The sequence below is a fragment of the Phalacrocorax carbo genome, chromosome 9 (genome assembly GCF_963921805.1).
Source record: "Phalacrocorax carbo chromosome 9, bPhaCar2.1, whole genome shotgun sequence".
In the NCBI taxonomy this organism is placed as follows: domain Eukaryota; kingdom Metazoa; phylum Chordata; class Aves; order Suliformes; family Phalacrocoracidae; genus Phalacrocorax; species Phalacrocorax carbo.
Genome location: NC_087521.1, coordinates 29,478,463 through 29,497,222, shown reverse-complemented (window position 1 = coordinate 29,497,222; position 18,760 = coordinate 29,478,463). Strand labels below are relative to the sequence as shown.

Here is an 18,760-nt window from a genome sequence, read left to right as displayed (position 1 = left end):
TTACTTGTGAGCAACAGCTGCCGCTCACTCACCGGGCACATCCCCTGCATGTGTGCCGGTTGACATGTGCTTGCCTTTCCTTAGGGTACGGTCTCATGCTCAGGTTTTCCCATTGAAGTCTGTGCTGCCTATAAAGGCAGTCATCCTTCCCTGTATGTACATTCCCACCCCGTTCCCTTTGGCAGCACCAGCCCTTTGGCAGCAACAGGAGAGGCCTTATATGGCTGCAAACAAGTAATTTTGAAGATTAGACAGCTTATCTGACTGGCCTGGAAGAGTTCGTGCTGGCTTGAGGGGTGGCACAACCAGGGTGAGGCAGACAGGACCATATTTTTCAGTGTACTGTGGACTTAGATCATCTTGAATGAATCATTTGGAAAAAGCAGACAGAAAAAAGTTACACGTATATCTCAGTAGTTTCCATTTTAGTTTCTTATCCGTGACTGATTGGCCAGCGTCTTGGGTAATGCTCATTTTAGTAATCAATTGACCACGTGTTTTCAAATACAGTAAAATAATATGTTCCTGGGAAAGGCTAGGGTTAGTACCTATGAACATGTGCCCTGTTTTTTTCACAGTAACTATAATGACCTTTCAATGGATTGTGGTGTTTATTTTTGCAGTGACTTAAAAGAATAGTATCAGATCTGAATCATAAGCCATGCTCTGTTTCAGGAGGTACAAAACACTGGTGCAATCAAAGAGAATTTAGAAGTTTAAAGAAAAGCTAGCAAGTTCCCCAGTCAGCCAAACCCCACTAGCTCCTTAATCCATACTTTTTCTTTCTCCTCTTTAGGGATAGCAAACAAGTATATGAGCCATCTAACAAGGCTGCTTTGAATAACAGTTATGAATTTATTTGATGAGTTTGGTTGAGCCATCTATCCTTTGTCCCAGATTTGCAGAAAGGAAGACAAGTATATCAATTCTACTGGAGTTTCCACTCTAAGACTTCTTAACAGCTGAGTGGCTCTGGGATAATTAGTCAAGATATCTAATGAGCACTAGATGGTTGGTTGAGCCCTCACCATGCTGCTGCTCAACACACATGTCCATCTGATGATGGAGGAGACTGCGTGGTGATGATGAAGTGGCAGTTTCTGACAAAAGTAGCAGAAGCAAGAGAGCAATCAGACACAGGACTGGTGGGTGGGTGACTCAGCTGGGAGCTGAGTTCTTGCTTCTAGTTTCTGCTCTCCAAACTCTTTGTGCATTTGCAATAAGCTGACAACCTGTGATGAGGAAGAGGAGAGTCACAGGTTTCCCTCTGAAGAGTGTGCCCTAGCAAATAGACCATAGACAGCTTTTCCATCTGGTGCTTCATCACCCTGGTGCATCACTTGTGCAGTCAATTTTGCACCTTCAGGAGAGGTGTGGGGGACGCCTCTGTTCCCTGACATTAGCAGGCAGCTTGGTTTTCTAGGCTTTGCTTATCCATGAGAGATAAAATGAGTTTGAACCTTTCTGAGCCTGCTAATAATGAATTCATACTGTGATTCCTTGGTGAATGCTCTAATTTTTGGACTGTTACCGGAGTGGCTGGTACTGGTTCTTTCCTTCCTTATCTGCAGAGAAAAGCTGTTAGTGTGCTTTGGGTGTTAGCTTTGCCTTAAAGAGGACTGCTGGATTGGGTCCTTTTGGGAATGTAGGTTTTGATCTACATGGAGCCCAGTTGTGCTGAGGGAGAAGGAGAACGGCAGGTGCCTGCCGGAATGACAGGAGGGGTTTCAGGGATTCAAGAAACTTGTAACAGAGAGTTACTTTAATCACAGTTTCATATTTCTGTACCCACATTGTTACCTGCATCCTGTTTTGGTGCCCAAGTCCTTTACTGCGATATATGCATTGTTCCTTTTTGAATTTACTGATATGGATAAGTCAGTACTGAAAAAGCAGTACAATCTTAAGAGTGTTTGGCTCATCTCAGAGAGATCCTGGAGGTGGTTGTCATTTATGATAATTGCCATAGCTTTTAGAAGCTTTTGGAATAATGACAATAGACACCCTTCAAGGATCTGTCCTTCAGACTCTGCATGGAATATTTTTTTTTGCCGCTTTCTTGCTGCATTTTCAAAAGAAAACTGAGCTCTAGCCATGTTTTTTAACTAAGAAATGGAAGCTCCTTTCCTTAAATGTTTGAATCTTAAGCTGCAAACAGCTTTGAAAGTTTTAAATTCTGGAGAAAGATTAATTTTGCGGCAAACTTCTGCACTTCGTCTTTCTTTTTAGACTGATCTAGACATCTCCTGTTCAGGTGCTGATCTTGCTATACTATACTTCTGAGGCAAGAAGCACTATAGAAGGAGTCTGGCGACAAACTTCTCGGGTATAGACTCTTCCCCAGAGGCCAAGTGCTTGGGAAGCTGAGATGCTTTACTTTTATGCGACATTTTTTTTAGGGATCTCACTGTGTATCACAGTTTTAAGAAATAATAAGCTAAATCCAGTAACTGGAAGAAAAAAAAGTTGTCCATTAAACTTGAGGTCTTATATACACTAGTTCTGTAAGATTTAGAATGGGGAATAAAAGATAAGCTCATTTGAAAACCATGTTAAGTGTGTATGAAATATGCCTGTAAAATACTTTAATGGAATAAAAATAATTTCAAATTTTAAAATAGTTTTATTCAGAGGTTTTATAACACCCTCATGGTAACCTTTCATGAAAACCAAAGGGATAGACATGAGGAAATTTCAAAGAAGGAACAGGTGGCATTATACCTGTAAGCTAAAGTTACAGTGGTTGGAATAGTCAGTAGTGATTCTGTGTGTGTTAATATCCAGTCCTGCTGTTCTCACTCATGCAAAATTTCTGTTGACATCAGTGTGAGGTTTGCTCAAATAAGGACTAAAATCTGGTGTTTGCACTTTCTTTAGGAGCGCATTACAGTGGCAGCTGTTTGTAGATTAATTCAAGAAGTCTTTTTCAGACTCCACACAGGAATCTGTGCAAGGAACTATATGTTCAAAAGAGGGTTGGCATTTTTTTTTCCCCCCAAACAAACATACATGCTTTTCATACCCTTTCTAAATAACAGCTGAGTTGACAGGCTGAAAGACTCATCATTGTGCACATGGTACACAATGTGCAACCCAACTTTCCTACAAGATAACTACATAGTTTAAATTAAATCCTGACATCCGCATTGCCCAACAAATGGAAGCTGTATGGTGCTTCTGGGACTTAGACTTCATGGGTGAACTACCTTCCTTTTTTTATTTTTATTTATTTTAAGGTGTGCATGAATTCATTTCAAATGATGTAAGCACAAATAGAGTTTAAAGGATAATTTTACAGAAACAGCAGGAGAACCTTTGCTCTCTAAAATTCCAATTTCAGCGTGTCACAATTTAAACAGGTAACACAACTGAATTCTTTGTTACGCTCACGTACTTTAATGGTTATAAATTTCCAAGCAAAACTTGTGTACCATCTTTTTTTCTATTTAATATGAATAAACTAACAGCCCTCACCACTTGTTTCTTTTGTGGATTTTTTTTAAGCTGTTTACATGTGTGAAGTAGAAAGGCATCATCCTCAAATCTTTCAGCATCAGGACAAGGAGACCCTCTCTTGTCTAGAGGACCCCTTACCTGCTGTGGTAGGAGTGACCTATGAACTCTGCGCTGGCATTGTAGACAAACCAGACCTTTCCTTAGAAGAAATTGCGTGTGGGGAAGTCTTAGAAGAGTGTGGCTATCATGTTGCCGTTACAGACCTAAGGAGGATCACTTCTTACAGGTAAAGAGCAGTAAGTTAAAACTTTTTGCATTTTGTTGTTTCACAGATGGCTGAAGTAGCTTGAATGTAAATTAATGTTCCCTGTTCCCTAATTTAAGCAGTGTGTTGGAGGAACATGGACATCTGAAAGTATATGAAAGGTGTAATTTTCAGCAAGTGAGAGAAGTATTTACAGAGACTTAAGGAATTATAAACTCATAATTATGGGATTGAATTCCCAGTAAGAATGATACTGTTGTGATTTATTCCAAAGACTATTACAACTGGGGAAACCTGCATTGAGCTTTTCAGAGTAGTTTGTTACTGCACTAGAAGACAGTCAGTCTTTACTGAGTCAGGCATTTTCCATCTCGGATTCTTAGTATTCTGATTAACGATAGAAGCTGTTCAAGATGGACTATGATTTACCAGTAACACAATTTTGCAGAAGCATAAGAACTTGTACCGTTAGATCTCTTTATAATATTTGTGGGCTGCAATTAAGCGTTCTTTGAATTGGACAATAATTAACGTTACATATGAAGATTTTGCTGATTTGACTGTGAAAATTTTTACATTATCTTTTTGCAGGGTTTTAAATAATTATTGAAATAGATTTTAACATGTTTTATAACATATACTAGGAGTAAGAGGAAAAGTTGATATGTAAGAGGAAAAATACAAAATGTGAGTTGCTGGAGGGAAGAAATCCAAAAAGCCTCAGGAGAAACTTTGCACGCAGCTTTAATCCCATTATATCTCCTCCCCAGCTTTTAGAATTCTTATCCAAAATGTATGTGTGTTTGTATTTTAAAGAGAAGGCAGCAGGTTTTTTACTTTCTTTATTTTGCTTGACATCTCCATTGAACTAGGCCCTGTCATTGGTTTTTAATTTGGGAATTGAATACAAATCCACAGCTGTCAATCCTGGCAAATGTTATTTCCTGCTGGATTAACAAGCAGTGCTTCTGTTGAGGGGAGGGGGTGAATCACAGGAGCTGTCTTTTACAACTCCTTAAAACTAGATTAAGGGTTTATTCTACTGAAAGAAAAAATGCCTGCTAGTTTATGAGCAATAGCTGTCTATAGAATTTCATAGGCTGGGTGATGCTGACAGGCCATAGCATGCAGTTATATACATATGTATATGTACGTATGTATGTGTATACAAACACAAAACAGGAAAAGTAGAATATAATTTCTGTAGCTGTAGAAGTTTGTAGCTTCAGCGTAGAAGTTTCACTCAACATTAACAATTTACAACTGGCTAAAACACCGTATGTTTTTTGGTTGATAAATGTCTTTGTATCTTACAGCTCGTTGTTCTTTCAGTTGCTTTTTTTTTGATTGCACTGACTTGCAAAGAGAGTATACAATTGGAGTTTTCTCTGTTGAGACCCATGCAAAGGACACTTAAAATGTTAATCCTCCAATCCTGCTTTGTCTACGTGGGCACAGCTTTCTGCCCATGGAGATCCATGCTGAAGTCAGAAGGACCTGTATAGTATTTACTTTTTTAGGTTAATATGAAAGGTTGAAGCCTCAAAGATGATATTTTAGAGTTTCTTTTTTTGGACTTCCTGTGCTCTGTATTAGAATTTTAATCTAAATGTTACAGTCTTCCTATTAGGAGTGTCCTGTTCTTCCTTCAGCCAGAGACTGGCATATCTGTCTGATTCTTGACAATTTGATGCAAAGACAGGTAGTAATTGATTCCTATATGGTCTGCTAAGGAAGTTTTTTTCCATAATGGCTATATTACATATAAGAATTTCAGGGCTTTTTCTAAGTGTAACAGGTTTTCCTGAATGGTTTATGCTGTGACTGTCAATCCAAAGCATTGACATGAAGCGTTACATTAATGCATATGCATCCCATTAATAATTACAAGACATTATGCACTTCTATTATTATCTGTCATCTCAGTGATCCAAGTGATAGTTGCTCTATATTATTTATTGTTCCAGTGCATCAGATCAGAGAGAAGCCTTAGAAAACAGAATTGGAAGGCATTTTGGGAGGATCTCACCTAGACTGCTCCTCTTCCAAAGATCAGGCTCAGTTGCATTTAAGTCACTTCTGACAAATGTGCATCTGTATTTTCTCTAAAAGCTACTCATTTCATAGCCTCTCCAAGCATTCTGTCTTAAGTGTCTAACTATCCATACCACGAGCAAGATTTTCCTCATGTCTTGCCTAAACTCCCCTTTCTTCACCTCAAGCCTGTGACTTACTATCCTGTTCCCTGTGGACGTGAAGTACTTCTGCAGCTTCCACGTATTTGTTTGAACATGTCTCCCCTTTATTTTATTTTTGCCTTTGCAAAACTATCTCGGTTTAAGCTTTCTCTTTAGACCATGTTTTCTAGATGTCTGATCATGCCTTCTGCTGTCCTCTGCCTTCTCTCCATCTGGTCTGCATATTTCTTAAAAATGTGTCACACAGAAACCTTTGTACAAAAGCCTTTTCACCATGCACACAACCTTAGTTTTTATCTACAAAAATCTAATAGACTTAACTCAGTAATCATTAATTATAGTTATGTAGGTATCTTAACATGGTTTTATTTGCATCAAGAAAGGAACAACAGCTAACAAATCTGGCAGGAATCACAGGATATGATGATCTTAAAGGTCTTTTCTAACCTTTATGATTCTATGACCACACCGTTTGGTCTGAAAGCAAGGAGTTGTCTTGTATTCCTAATGACACCCCTTTCTGAAATCATGGTAATGAGAAGGAAATTGCCTGACTGGAATAAAAGCAGGACTTGAACTAGACCTGACAGAAGTACATGGAAAGTAGGATACACATCAGATGTGAAGAGAGAAACAGTTTTGGCTAGGGAGGTCAATACAGTTCTGTGACTAATGGATTTAGAAGGGGAGGGCAGGGACTATGCATAGGGAGAACTTAGCCGAGGGGGAAAAACAGAATAGAAAATCCTTGAGTAAAAAAAGAGGAAAAAGAGATGAAGGGCTAATGCAGAGAAAAAACATGGGCTGAGAACTAAATGGACTTGGAGAAAGTATGTTCACAGTGGTGGAGAATTATTCTCTTTAATGCAATGAGGAAAGTACTTAGACTGTGTTCAGGCAGAACTTTGCTTTATTCTCAGACAGTGGGTGCAGTAAAGACTGAAGGTAACCTGAAGATAGCGATTTTTTCCTCTTTTATTATCAGGGCCTGCAGCAGTGGTTTTGGGGGTTTTATTATTATTTTTTTTAAATGTTTCTCAGCTAACCAGAAAAGGCTAACTACAGTACTGCTACAGATATTCCAAAAGCACATAAAAGTAAGCCATTGGACCCCATTCTTAAGGTCTGTCAAAGCTCCTGTGATGTGATACCCATCAGATGAAGTCAGGCACTGAATTAAGCAGATCTCGGGCTTAATTACCCTGAATGATCCACAGAGTAGCTGTGGAGTCAATGAGAAATCAGGAAAGAAGGCAGGAGTCAGGGAATTTACACTAGTTGAGCAAGAGTCTTAGGAACAGGTTGCTCCAGCAACAGGAGGACAGTATGGTGTGGGTCAATGAAGGAGGCTGGATTGGGGCAGATAACGAGAAAGACAAACATGTGAAGAGGGACTTGACTGGAGGAAGTCAGAGGAATCAGACTTTGAAGAGTCAGAAATATCTGTTCCTATTATAGAAAAATGCCAGCCAGAAAGTGAATTTAAATGCAAATGGTTCATTTTGCTGTGTAGATGGAGGCAGGAATCATTCCAACAAAAATCTGTATTGCTTGCAACCTGTGTGGTGCGTTTCCTCTTCTCATCATGGCTACACAAATTGCTACTTTTGTGCTTGGCATACAATAAGTAACCTCATTTTGGCATTACAGAAAGTTTGTTTTCTGTTCTGGCAGCTGCTATTCCACTTTTGGAGGCTTCCTGAAAGTTTTGACGCCTACTGGTGTGTTGCGTTCTTGTCAATTGTATGTATGGCCTCAGTCAAAAATAGCATAGAGGGTAGATGCGATGGGTGTAAAGGAACCATTCAGCTCAGTAATAAAATTAAGCTAATACTATAGTAGTATAATTGTAAACTGAGGCTTCATGAAAATGTTTGCCGGTTAAATTGTTCATTTTCAAAAGCTTTAAAAGAAATCTGTGAGCTTCCCTCCATTTTTTTTCCCTAAACACAATACCTTGTAAGTGAACAACTTTTGGACTTACTGATATATCAGATACAATAGATTTTCTATCTGTCATGGTATCCCACCAGTTTTCAGTGTGAAATTCAGCTGTGAGTTAGTTTCTTAAGTTGAAGTACTTCCAGCTATCTTCCTTGAGACTTTCTTCCCTCCTAGACAGGGGCAGGGAAATATGGTGATGTTGTTGTTAAATATGTTGTTATTGCCATTGCAACTTACAGTATTTTCTTTTAATTCTTGAAATATTTTGTCTTCTTGAAGAACATTTATAAAATTATTTGGACTTAAATAACACCTCAAAGTATCAGGATGAAGTTGAACCAGAGCTTCTTGTTCAACTTCCTTTTCCCTTCATTCTATCTTTATTTTCTCCAGGAGGTTGTAATAAACTCATGGCTATGAATTGGATACAATAGGAGCTGTGGGTTCTCAGCCCCACTGCAAAAAAATCAGATGGATTGGTTCAAGGGCCTAACTATATTAATATAGGTACTTGCTTTAATCTCCCTACATGAGATTTTTTTTCCAAAAGTACACAACAAAGAAGAGCATTCAGAGAATTAATATTGGATGTTCCAATTACTGTGCTGTGGCTATTAGCCCATGTGCAATGAGGTAAAAATGGTTTGTATTCACAGGTTATTATGTAGAAAGAATAATAGCCTTGAAAATGTTGGAGTGGATTGTAATTAGAAAGATCACCTGCTAGTACACCTGTTGGGTGATGGCATAATGTAATATAATTTTATGTTAATTACTTCTCTGCTTTTTTCCTGCACCTGCTGCTTATAATGTCAGAACTGTACAAAGGTCCTAAGAAGTGACAATAGGAGCTGCATTTCACTGTTCATCAGTTTACATGTTGCATGCCTAAACAGATCTTGATTTCAGCATAAATAACAGAGATTTGTGTCACATTTACTTGTAAACATGAATTATGTATTCGCTATATACCCAAATTCCACATCCAAATGGCTTACATCTTATAAAAGGATATATTTGCATTTAGGAATTTTCACATTATCTATGTCAGATTAAAACCAAAAAAATTATTTCTGTATTGATAGGAACACATAAATGTTGATTGTTTATGGATTTTATATTTATTAAATATTAAGAAATTCTGAGAAATTTAGCTTTTAATTGCTGTCTGTCAGAAATCTTGAGTTAAACTAATAAGTCTTCACAATGAGAAGTCAATTTATTTGTTCCCCGCATTGCAGCAGAAGAGTAAAGATATTGATTTATTTTCTCATTCATGTTTGTCCCTTCAAATTAAAAATATAAAATCTACAAATATAATAATTATGAATGTAACAACTGGTTGGCATAGATGAGCATGCAGACATGAGAAGGCAAAGCTAATTTTGAGTACGTGCTTTGAATTTTGACCCTTCTTACAAATGTTCACGTGTGCATACGTGCACACGTGTGCGCACACACACTCAGTTTGAAGAAGAAACTCACTGTTACTGAGCATCAGCAGACATACAAGGAGGACTCAGTCTCACTTGTGGCTTTTAGGCACTACTAAATTTTTTTTTTAAAGCAATAAGATACTGTTAGGCGCTTGTGATAAAAAATATGTGTGTAATGTTACTGTATGCTTATGAACATAGATATGACAAGTGAGAAGTCTCATTCTGTGAGCTCCGTTTCATGTGCTACATATTTCCTCATGAATTTAATAAAAGGGAAGAGCTAAACAAAGACTTTGTGAGAGCTGCTATTGCTGTGTTTCACAACCAGATTGGAGTGTCAATCTGTCTCTTCTGTTTTCCCTGGTCTAACAAGGAAGTAGATAGAAAATACTCTGGTTGCAGCCTCATTCTGCCAGCCAGTCCCACCCCGGGGCAGGAGGTGAGGAGAAGCACTTTCAAGTCATGCTGCAGAAACTGCTTCTCCGTTGTGCTGTTGCCTACCAAGTGTGTTGCCCACAGCTTTGAAAGCCATAGAGTGATTTAATCGCAGTGTTTGAGTGTTTTATTTAAAATGAAGTATGGGAATTCAGCGTACAATCTTGTTTTGGTGTGTTAAACTTACATTTAAGTTACTATTGGGATGAAAACCATACCACTTTGGTATCCTTACTTGGACATGCTTACATTCTTACACTTGCTGTTGTCAAAGGTTTCTAATTGTCTCTGAAGCAACGCTGTAAGTTTAGTGCTAATAGACTTTTGGTTTCAAAAATCTGCCTCTGTTAAAGTTACAGGGTTTGTGAGCATAAGCCCTGATGATTTGACAAAGAGTATTTGTCAGCTGTTTAGCTGTTAATTGAAACAACTATAAACTTCTCATAGAGACCAGTCCATGCGATAAAGAGACGAGGAAAACAACTGTGTTTTGTATAGATCATTTTCATTTGTCCCACAGTGGTAAATAAGAGCCAAGCACATACAGACACATCAAAATACATCTGGAACAAGCAGCTAGGTAAAGCCAGGCTTAGTAGGTCTGGGTCAGTATGAGCCATGACATGCCCTGGGCAACACAGTGCTAAACCTGTGGAGTGAGACTGAAGCCCAAAGTCTCACCCTCGGCCAATGCTGTGAGTTCAGACCCTGCTTGTTCTCCCCCAAACCAAGCCTCTCGAGTACTGGGGAGACACCTTTATCAGGAAGGTGGTTTTCCCAGGGTGAAACTCATCACTTGCAGTGCGGGTGTGCTGACCCCTGTGATTTCCACAGATGCAAAGCTAATGAATATAGCTGTAATCTGTTAATAGGTGACTCATTTCAGACCATGGCAAAAGCATTTTATTTGTAACGTGAAATACTAGGGCAAGGAAAAGCATATGTCACAGGCTTGGGATGGAGGAAGAAAGCAGCAGAAAAAGGAATGTAACTGTGAATGAAGGCACATAGAAATTCCTGAAACATCATACTTAGAAAATGCAAGTGAGTGTGCAAAAGCGTAGGAAGATCCTAGTGACAGATAAACCTGAAAGCATACTGAAAACGTAATAGCAGCCTGTTGCCTCTTTACCAGCCAGACCCACCTTCTCCCTCTCTATTCCTCCTCCAGCCCCAAGTACCAAAAATCACTGAAACGTATACACATTTTCCAAGGGTATGTGTTAAAACACTTATTACTTCAACCAGATGGAGGCTCAGAATGACTTCAAAGCAACAAACCTGATATCTTTTGATTTCTGTAAAAGCCAAAGGTACTAAGAAAAATGAAATGTCAATAGCACTGATTTTCTAAGGACAAGCAGGGTACATTAATATCTAAGAGTCTGGACATGTTGTGAAAGACAGCAGTAGGCAATACCGGAGAATATTTAATTTAGTAAAGGGCATTCCACGTGGATCCATGTGAAACTGATCAACTGGCAGAGTAAGCCACAGTATTTAGAGAAAAATATGAAATAAAAAAGGTAAGAAATATGCCTTTTTAAAATCATATTCTTGTATCTTTCAACCTCTTTCTGAAGACATTGGAATAGACATGTAGTTCGACAGTAAAAGCTGTGAATATGTACAGAAATAATGTCATGCAATATTCTCCAAAGTCACCAGTTTAAATAGTGAGGGGATTCTAAGTAGTCTTAGAAATGTTAAATTTGCTGGCTGGGATTTTTTTTTGGGGGGGGAAGGGGGGTGGCGCAGGGAGGATGAAGAGTAGAATAGAATCACATAAGTATTAATTTGATAAATTTTATTTATGGGTCATTTGGAAGTTTTTATTCATTTTTAATGAATAACTCATAGCAAAGTTGTACCAGAGCAAGATAAGTTAGGTAATCAAATAAAAAAAAATGAACAAGTGGTTATGTCCTCCCTTGAATATGTATTGTTGTAAATTTTTCATCAGTTTCTGTGGCAGATGATAAGCCAGTATATGTGGAGATGCCATAATTTTGGGCATATAACAAAGGAAAGATATTGATGTCCAGTGCTTTCCTCTTGTGAAGTTTATTCAGTGTAGTAGCCACTCTTGATGTATTTAGTTCATAAGAAAAGAAACACTGATTTAATAGAAGTATCGTATGAGTAAAGACAATGAAATAGTGGCATGTTGAAATTACTCCGTGCTGTTTGAGCTACAGTGGCAAGAAACTGAAGCTTGTGGTGTAGCACCTCAGGACGCAGTCTTCCTTTATTTTAAAGAAAAGATGTGTGGAAAGTGAACGCCTGTGATTTCCACAGCTGCAGCGATTTCAGAAGAAAATGGTCACAGGTGGTATAGAAGGAGATTATGCTGTAAATAATCAAGCCAGAATGTTCTTATACAAGCACTTCTTAAATAAAGTCTCTACATTTTTATATAACCTTTACAAAATATCAGGTGGACGTGGGTATACTCAATTTAAGAGCATTTTCATTCTCCAGGTGGGGCACCTCAGATGAAGCTGAGATTTAACACTCATAAGAAATAACAGAGCATTAAATATATTATGCATAGTCTTGTGTTTTTTCATAGTACCTGTGGAGACTAGCAAGAGGCATTCTTTGTGTTGCAAATTTTACAGTATAAATTAACTTGTGTTTTTTATTCTTATTCTCAATTACCAAAAACAATGTCTGAACCCCAGGCTTCCTGTGTTTATTTAATTACTAAAAAGGCAATTCTTGCAGAAAGAATTGAATAAATATATATGTAAAACCAGATCTGGATCTCTAGTTGATTGAACAAAATTGTTTCTGCCTCCTCACACAAGAAAAGAAGAAGGAAAAGAGGAAATAAAAATTGAGCAAACAATCTACTATTCCATTACAAATCCGTTCTCTCAGAGAGGCTCCTTCCAGTGGACACAGCTACGATAGTGAGCAGTGGGTAGCGCACGGGTCAGTGGGCTGCGACAGACATCTAAGTGACTAAGCTGGGGGAGAGTGTTCACCGAATGCCTGGAGCTTAAATAGCCAGCTGTGACAGACTGTAAAATAGATCTGTTTGCTTGTAATCAGTATTTAATTTCTGGTCTTGCTTTTTAACATGATACATTATTGCTTGGTAATACCAAGAAAATCTATTATATTTTAGCACAAAGGGAATCTAGTAAAGTGTGTCAGCATCCTCACGGCGGAAAGGGCGCTATCAGTGCATATTAGCATAAAAAGTGCCATTCCAACTCTTGCGAGCTGGTTGCTGATAGCAACTTGATGAAAAATGAATCTACCTTACTTTAATAATGAGATCAGAATGATTAAGCCAGCATGGTGGGCCCAGTGTGCAACTCCTGCTGCTTTCAAAGACTGCGTTTCTGTTGTGCTGCTGCTGGTTGGATCTTCAGTTGTGGTGAGGTCAGTGGCAGCACGGCTGGTGAACGGCATTACTCTTCCAGGCAGCTTCCTGTCAGAAGGGGGAAAGGGGAATGTGGCATGGGAGTCCCGAGAAACCGTTTGATCTAGTGCCAGTGGCAAGTACAGTCTGTGGATGATTGTCGGCCCTGCATGGCTCTTTTATTGGCAAACTATCTCTGATGGTCATCAGAATAGCATGCAAACACCAAGGACAGTGGCTGCAGAAAATAGGTCCTTAGGGAAAGTAAATACTGAATCAGATTAACTGAGAAAGGAGGTCATGTACTTTGGTGAGAGTGGAAGAGAGAGGGAAAACTTAGTCTGGCCTCTTGCTGCATCCTAGTAGGTCACGTTCCGTTGGTTAAAATGTGTATCAAAAACCCCACTCTGGCACTGAAGTAAAGCGATGAGCCCAGAACAAAAGAAATCCCATAGCAGCCTTCAAAGTTCTGGAAGTGCCAAAGACACGTAAGTTTCTCAAGCACTTTGTAGAGATACAGGAATGATCCTGGAGTTGTGAAACATCTTTCCCAAAGTCACGGGATGTATCAGCAGTAATTTTAGGAAAATAATTAGCTGGTTCACTCCCTATTCTGTGTTTAAAGGAAGAGTGTATATTGAGGTAAGAAACCTCCCAACAAAATAATTGCCAATGTTCTTGGAAAATTGAGAGATGAATGGGGTGTGATTTATGCTGGATTGTCTGGAAGATTTCATTGAGTAATGATTGGGTAAGGATTGATATATACTCTAAGATCATAACACTGCTACAAATCTTAGAATCCTCAGTATGTATAATAATATGGAAGCTAATTTTTCGGCTTGCCCTAATGCCTCATTCATAGTTTCAATGAACTTTGGATCCAGATTCAATGTGAAAAGTTACTTGTAATCATGTGAAATGAAGAAGCCGCGATTACCATGTGAATATTCTCTTGGAAGGACCATATGAATGGATTATGTACTTATCCCTTATTTAATAATATCTAAATTAAACAGTCCTAAGGAAATAGAGGATTAACAAATAAGAAGTATAACACACAGCAAGTGGTCTAGCTGAAGAAAGACTACATAATCAAAAATACCCTCAACTAAATCCACTGTAGCAAATTTAGCAGGGAGACTGAATTACTTCAGATACATGCGTGCTTGCAGTGGTCCATTTGGGTCAAGGCTAAAGTTCAGGAAGGATAGAGAAAGACTCTCAGGCTGCCTTTCTATTCCTGTCCCTACCCTGTCCATGAGTGGAGAGCTCCAGCTGTGAATGGACATAATCTTCTTAAGAGTAAAAAATCTAAATATTTGTGTAAAAACAAGCTAACAAATGTAGCATGATAGCATACAGATACACTGAGGAGCTTCATTCTGCTGTTTGTAAATCTCTGAGTCATCGCAGCCCAGCTCCCACTAAGGTCAGCTGAAAAAGCTTCGGTTGACTTCAGTATATGTAGAACAACTGTTACCTCGTCAAAGACTTTTTTTATCTTCTCCCAAACTAACATTTTTTTCTGAAGTTGCGGAATATACTTGAAGACAGATCCATTTCATATGCAACTGTATTCAGAAGTGTTGCTATTTCTGCACGGAAGTTGCAGTCAATTTCTGTATTAACAAAATTGCGTTTATAGGTTCTAAGTGCCGTTAACAGAGGGTAAGGACATGCATTTTGATGTCGCTTAGTGACACAAGTTAAGGACCCAGGTTTCGGTTCCTAGTTCCTAGCTACCACCTTTTTATCTAAAACAAAGTTTCCTCTCTGGTTTTTTCCAGGTCTGGAGTTGGTGTGACAGGTTCTAGGCAGACGTTATTTTATGCAGAAGTAACAGACCAGATGAGAGCTGGGGAAGGAGGTGGCCAGCCTGAAGAAGGAGAGCTGATTGAAGTTGTCGAAATACCTTTAGAAGACTCTATGAGGTTTGCTTATGATGAGACTCTCCCAAAGACGATGGGTGTCATCTTCAGCTTCATGTGGTTCCATAACAACATAGCACCCAAGCTCCCAAAAAATAAAATCAAAACACCATGATTTTAAGAAAAGCTTTCCTGCTGGTTCTGTGGATACAGAAAACTGTCTGGCTCAACCTACTCATCACAGAGCAAATCTTTCTCAAAATAAATTTGGAAGTAAAATCTGAATTAAAATCCTGACCCAATTTCCATCATTGGCAAAACACTTACTGGCTTCACTGGGGCCAGGATTTGCCTCTGAGAAGCGAACGTTGATTTTCACACAAAGGCTAATTAAATGTGTCCAGTTCTCCTCTTTCATGGCACTGCTCTACCACTGTTTTGAAGAGTTGCTCAGGACCTCAGTGCAGCTGCTGTACCAGCCTGTCACTGTGGTCTGTGCCTACTGGCAGCTGTGTATTCACTGTAGTTGCTGATATTTCTGGGGGGAGGCAGCCAACCTTAACAGACACAGATATCCTCACTACGTTCCTGAGTTCTGACAGCTCTCAGGGAGCAGCTTTCTCTGTGGTGGGTAGCTCCTGAACAGGGAAAACGTTTGCATTTCTGAACACGCAAACCTTTATTTCATGAGCAAACATGTCTGTAATCCTTCTGCTAATGTGTCATTTTGACAATAGACCAGCTGTAAGATTATGTGCTTCTGTTTGTTCCCACTATAATGCTGAGCAGCCGTGATGGAAGGATGAATTATGGGGCTTCTACTGGAACACATGCTGCTTTGTTTGTTTTATGGGTAATACTTGATTAATTAGATCAAACTTTGTCCTCTAGAGCGGGACTTGAGAGGCCAAATTCTTTTAATTTGACTCTGAGGTGACTAATACAAGTGATTTCTGTGAGGTGTTCTGTGGTATCCATTTCCCTATCGCCTAAACGGGGAGAATGGGACTTACCCCTCTGATAACACTCCTGGAAATCTAATGATCGGAAGTGCTTTATTGAGAGACTTCTATCATGATTTGTGCAGTTTACATTGAAGCCTGTACAACTTACGCAGATGTACTGAGCACACAGTTTGATTTAATAAAGTGGTCTAATTAGAACGTATATTATTTGTTCTGTCAGCGCAGTTTAGATGTGGACTATTTGTCACGTGAAACTATTAAGAGCATGAATGAAAGAGAATTGAGTCTGGCAATTTAATTATGCAGCGGTTTATGTTATTCACTGAGTTAATGTTAATTAACATGGCTACATTATATGTGCTTCTAGGATTACTGAGGTTCTCAGTATGTTCAGAAGATGAGTACTTGGAATATGCAAACTTTCACAGAACAGCTGGAGTAAAAGCAGCACAGATGCCTGATGATATCCAGTGGCTGATTTAAAATCACTGCGCGTCTAAATAGGTGTATAAGTAAATAATTTAAAAAAAAATGCTTTTAGCTCTGGTACTTGCTGGTTCTTCTGCTGACAGGGAGGAAAGGTCCTTGGAAAGCCACTGGAGAAAGAGCAGCCTTAGTCTGCAGGAGTCAGACACCTTTCGTGAAAGTTCAGACACATTTGCATTGAACTGTGCCTGGTCTGTGTTGAGTCAAGGGCTGAGTTATCTTGAAAAGTAAATAAATTCTGTCTGTCTGATGTATTTACATAAAAAGGTGTTTTAGGGTGGGGTCTCTGCTGCTCTGCATCTTTACAGTGTCAAATACAATGTGTCCCGACTGCTGCTGAGGCCTTTATGAACCACTACTGTAGGTATAATAAATAATGACTTTTATTCCAGGCGGTAGTTACCAAAGTGTCTATTTTGATTCCGTCAAAATTATTACACAGTACCTTGTTGATCTGTTTAGTATCAAGCTAGTAAGTGTGCGCGTATACATGTCAAAAGCCTTTTTTGCTGCATAATGCAGTAATTTGGAAAAATAAATCGGTGTAGTGGAGGGGGTCAGAGTTTGAAACTTTTCAAAGCTGCTTGTATGTATTTATACCATTTGCCCCAGACTTACAAATGGACAAAACTCCACTTCTGATGAGGCTCTTTGCGCAATGCTGAGAGCTTTCCCCCCGTCAGACGTTCCCTCCCCTGATGCATCCAGGACCTGCAGTCCGTGCATCGCAAGGTGCACTCACATTGCATTAATGACCTTGGTGAGAGCCCAAGGCTTTGCCCCACCACAATTTCAAGGTGTGATTCATCAGACTAAATACACATTTTAGTGATTAGTCTGTCTAGAAATGCCTTCAAATCTTGGCACCTGCATTCGATTTGGACTCAGACCACCCCTGGAGGAGGCAGGTCAGCCAGTGCTGGATCTGTTGTGCCACCATGCAACGTGCACATCATGAGGTGTGGGCTGCTGGGCCACCAGAGAGAGCGCGTGGCCATACCCGGCGCAGGGGAGGATGAAGGCCCTAAAATCTCTTTGCGCTTCACACAGCTGGTGCCAGCTGTTTGTGCCTTGGCTGCAAGTCTTTGAGCTGGACAGTTTGAAACATGCATGTTTTGCCCACTCCAAGGCGCGGCGGCTGTCCCTCTAACACACCGTTCCTCCCCAAGAGCGTGTGCGTCGGGAGAGCACCAAGGGCAGTGCCCGACTTGCCAAAATCCAGCCCGAACTGCTGCTGGTCAGCAGAAGGCTGTTCCCCATCACTCAGACAGCAGGGTGGAGGGCTTGCAAGTTGTAGGTGCGTGAAGCCTGTCTGCTTCACAGCTGAGCCCTGGGGCCGCGCAGGGTGACACAGGAGCTACATCCCCAGAGCAGCAGCAGAGGCTTCCCAGGCATGGGACAAGAGCGGGAAGTCACTGCATGGCAAGAGGGGTTGCGTGGTGCAGCAGCACGGAGGGGTGCGCGGGGAGGGAGGCCGCAGCACTCGCGAGGGCACAGGGGAAGCAATGCCCTCGTTGTGCCCCAAGGCGACCATGGCAATGCAAGCTGTGGGCTTCAGACTAACCATTTTTGATGCAATTCATATTTCTCTTCTGTTTAACCGTGACAGAGGGAAGCTGCATGAGCTGGGTAGTCCCTCAGTACTTTTCCATGAACCAGAAGGCCGGGTGAGAAGCTGGGCAGCATTGCCCCCCCACACCAGTCCGTTCCTCCCCAGGAGTGTACTCGGCAGACACCTACAAAACCCCGGGGCACTGTGGTGGCTCTGAAGCCTTCACGCCCCGAGGGGTGCTACGCCCAGGCCCTGTGCTCTGCCCGGCCATCCCCGCAATTTGTAAGTCTCAAACAGAAACAAAATGGTGAAGGGACTACTTTGGTTTCTTCCACAATTTGGGAATTTTTCACAGAAACAGCAGTGATGCAATATACTGAAAGCTGTACATGTTGTGTCTGGTGTTCGACTTTGCAATATTAAATATAAACATAACTTTATCTTTTTCCTTTTTCCCTGTTAATCTTGGTGGGGATTTTAATAAGGAATTAGGAAGCTTTGGAAATGTGGGAGAAAGGGCTTGAACATTTTTCAAAACAGTAGATGATTCATATTTATAAAAATACAACCAGAGCAATTCAGGTGCCACTTCTCTTGTGAGGGCTCATTTCAAAGATCATAATTAGACAAATCCGATACACATCGGCCAAGTCTGAGCAGGAAAAAAGTGCTTCTAATGGAATCTTGAAATCACATCTGTGTTTTAGATGCATCCTTCGGCCGTGCCACCACACATACGTCCATGGAGAGCAGGCAGTTCAGAATAAAACAGGGTC

At 40.1% G+C, this 18,760-nt stretch overlaps 1 protein-coding gene across 1 annotated transcript in view; it reads left to right on the top strand.

The window, feature by feature from the left end:
* The window catches only part of NUDT14 (nudix hydrolase 14), a 60,988-nt gene extending 44,165 nt beyond the window's left edge, over window positions 1-16,823 (top strand). Inside the window, exons 4-5 of the mRNA XM_064460928.1 lie at window positions 3,505-3,742; window positions 14,901-16,823. Of these exons, the coding sequence (XP_064316998.1) occupies window positions 3,505-3,742; window positions 14,901-15,156 (494 nt within the window). The 3' untranslated portion in view covers window positions 15,157-16,823. The remainder of the gene's footprint in view (window positions 1-3,504; window positions 3,743-14,900) is intronic.
* Window positions 16,824-18,760: the final 1,937 nt, after the last annotated feature.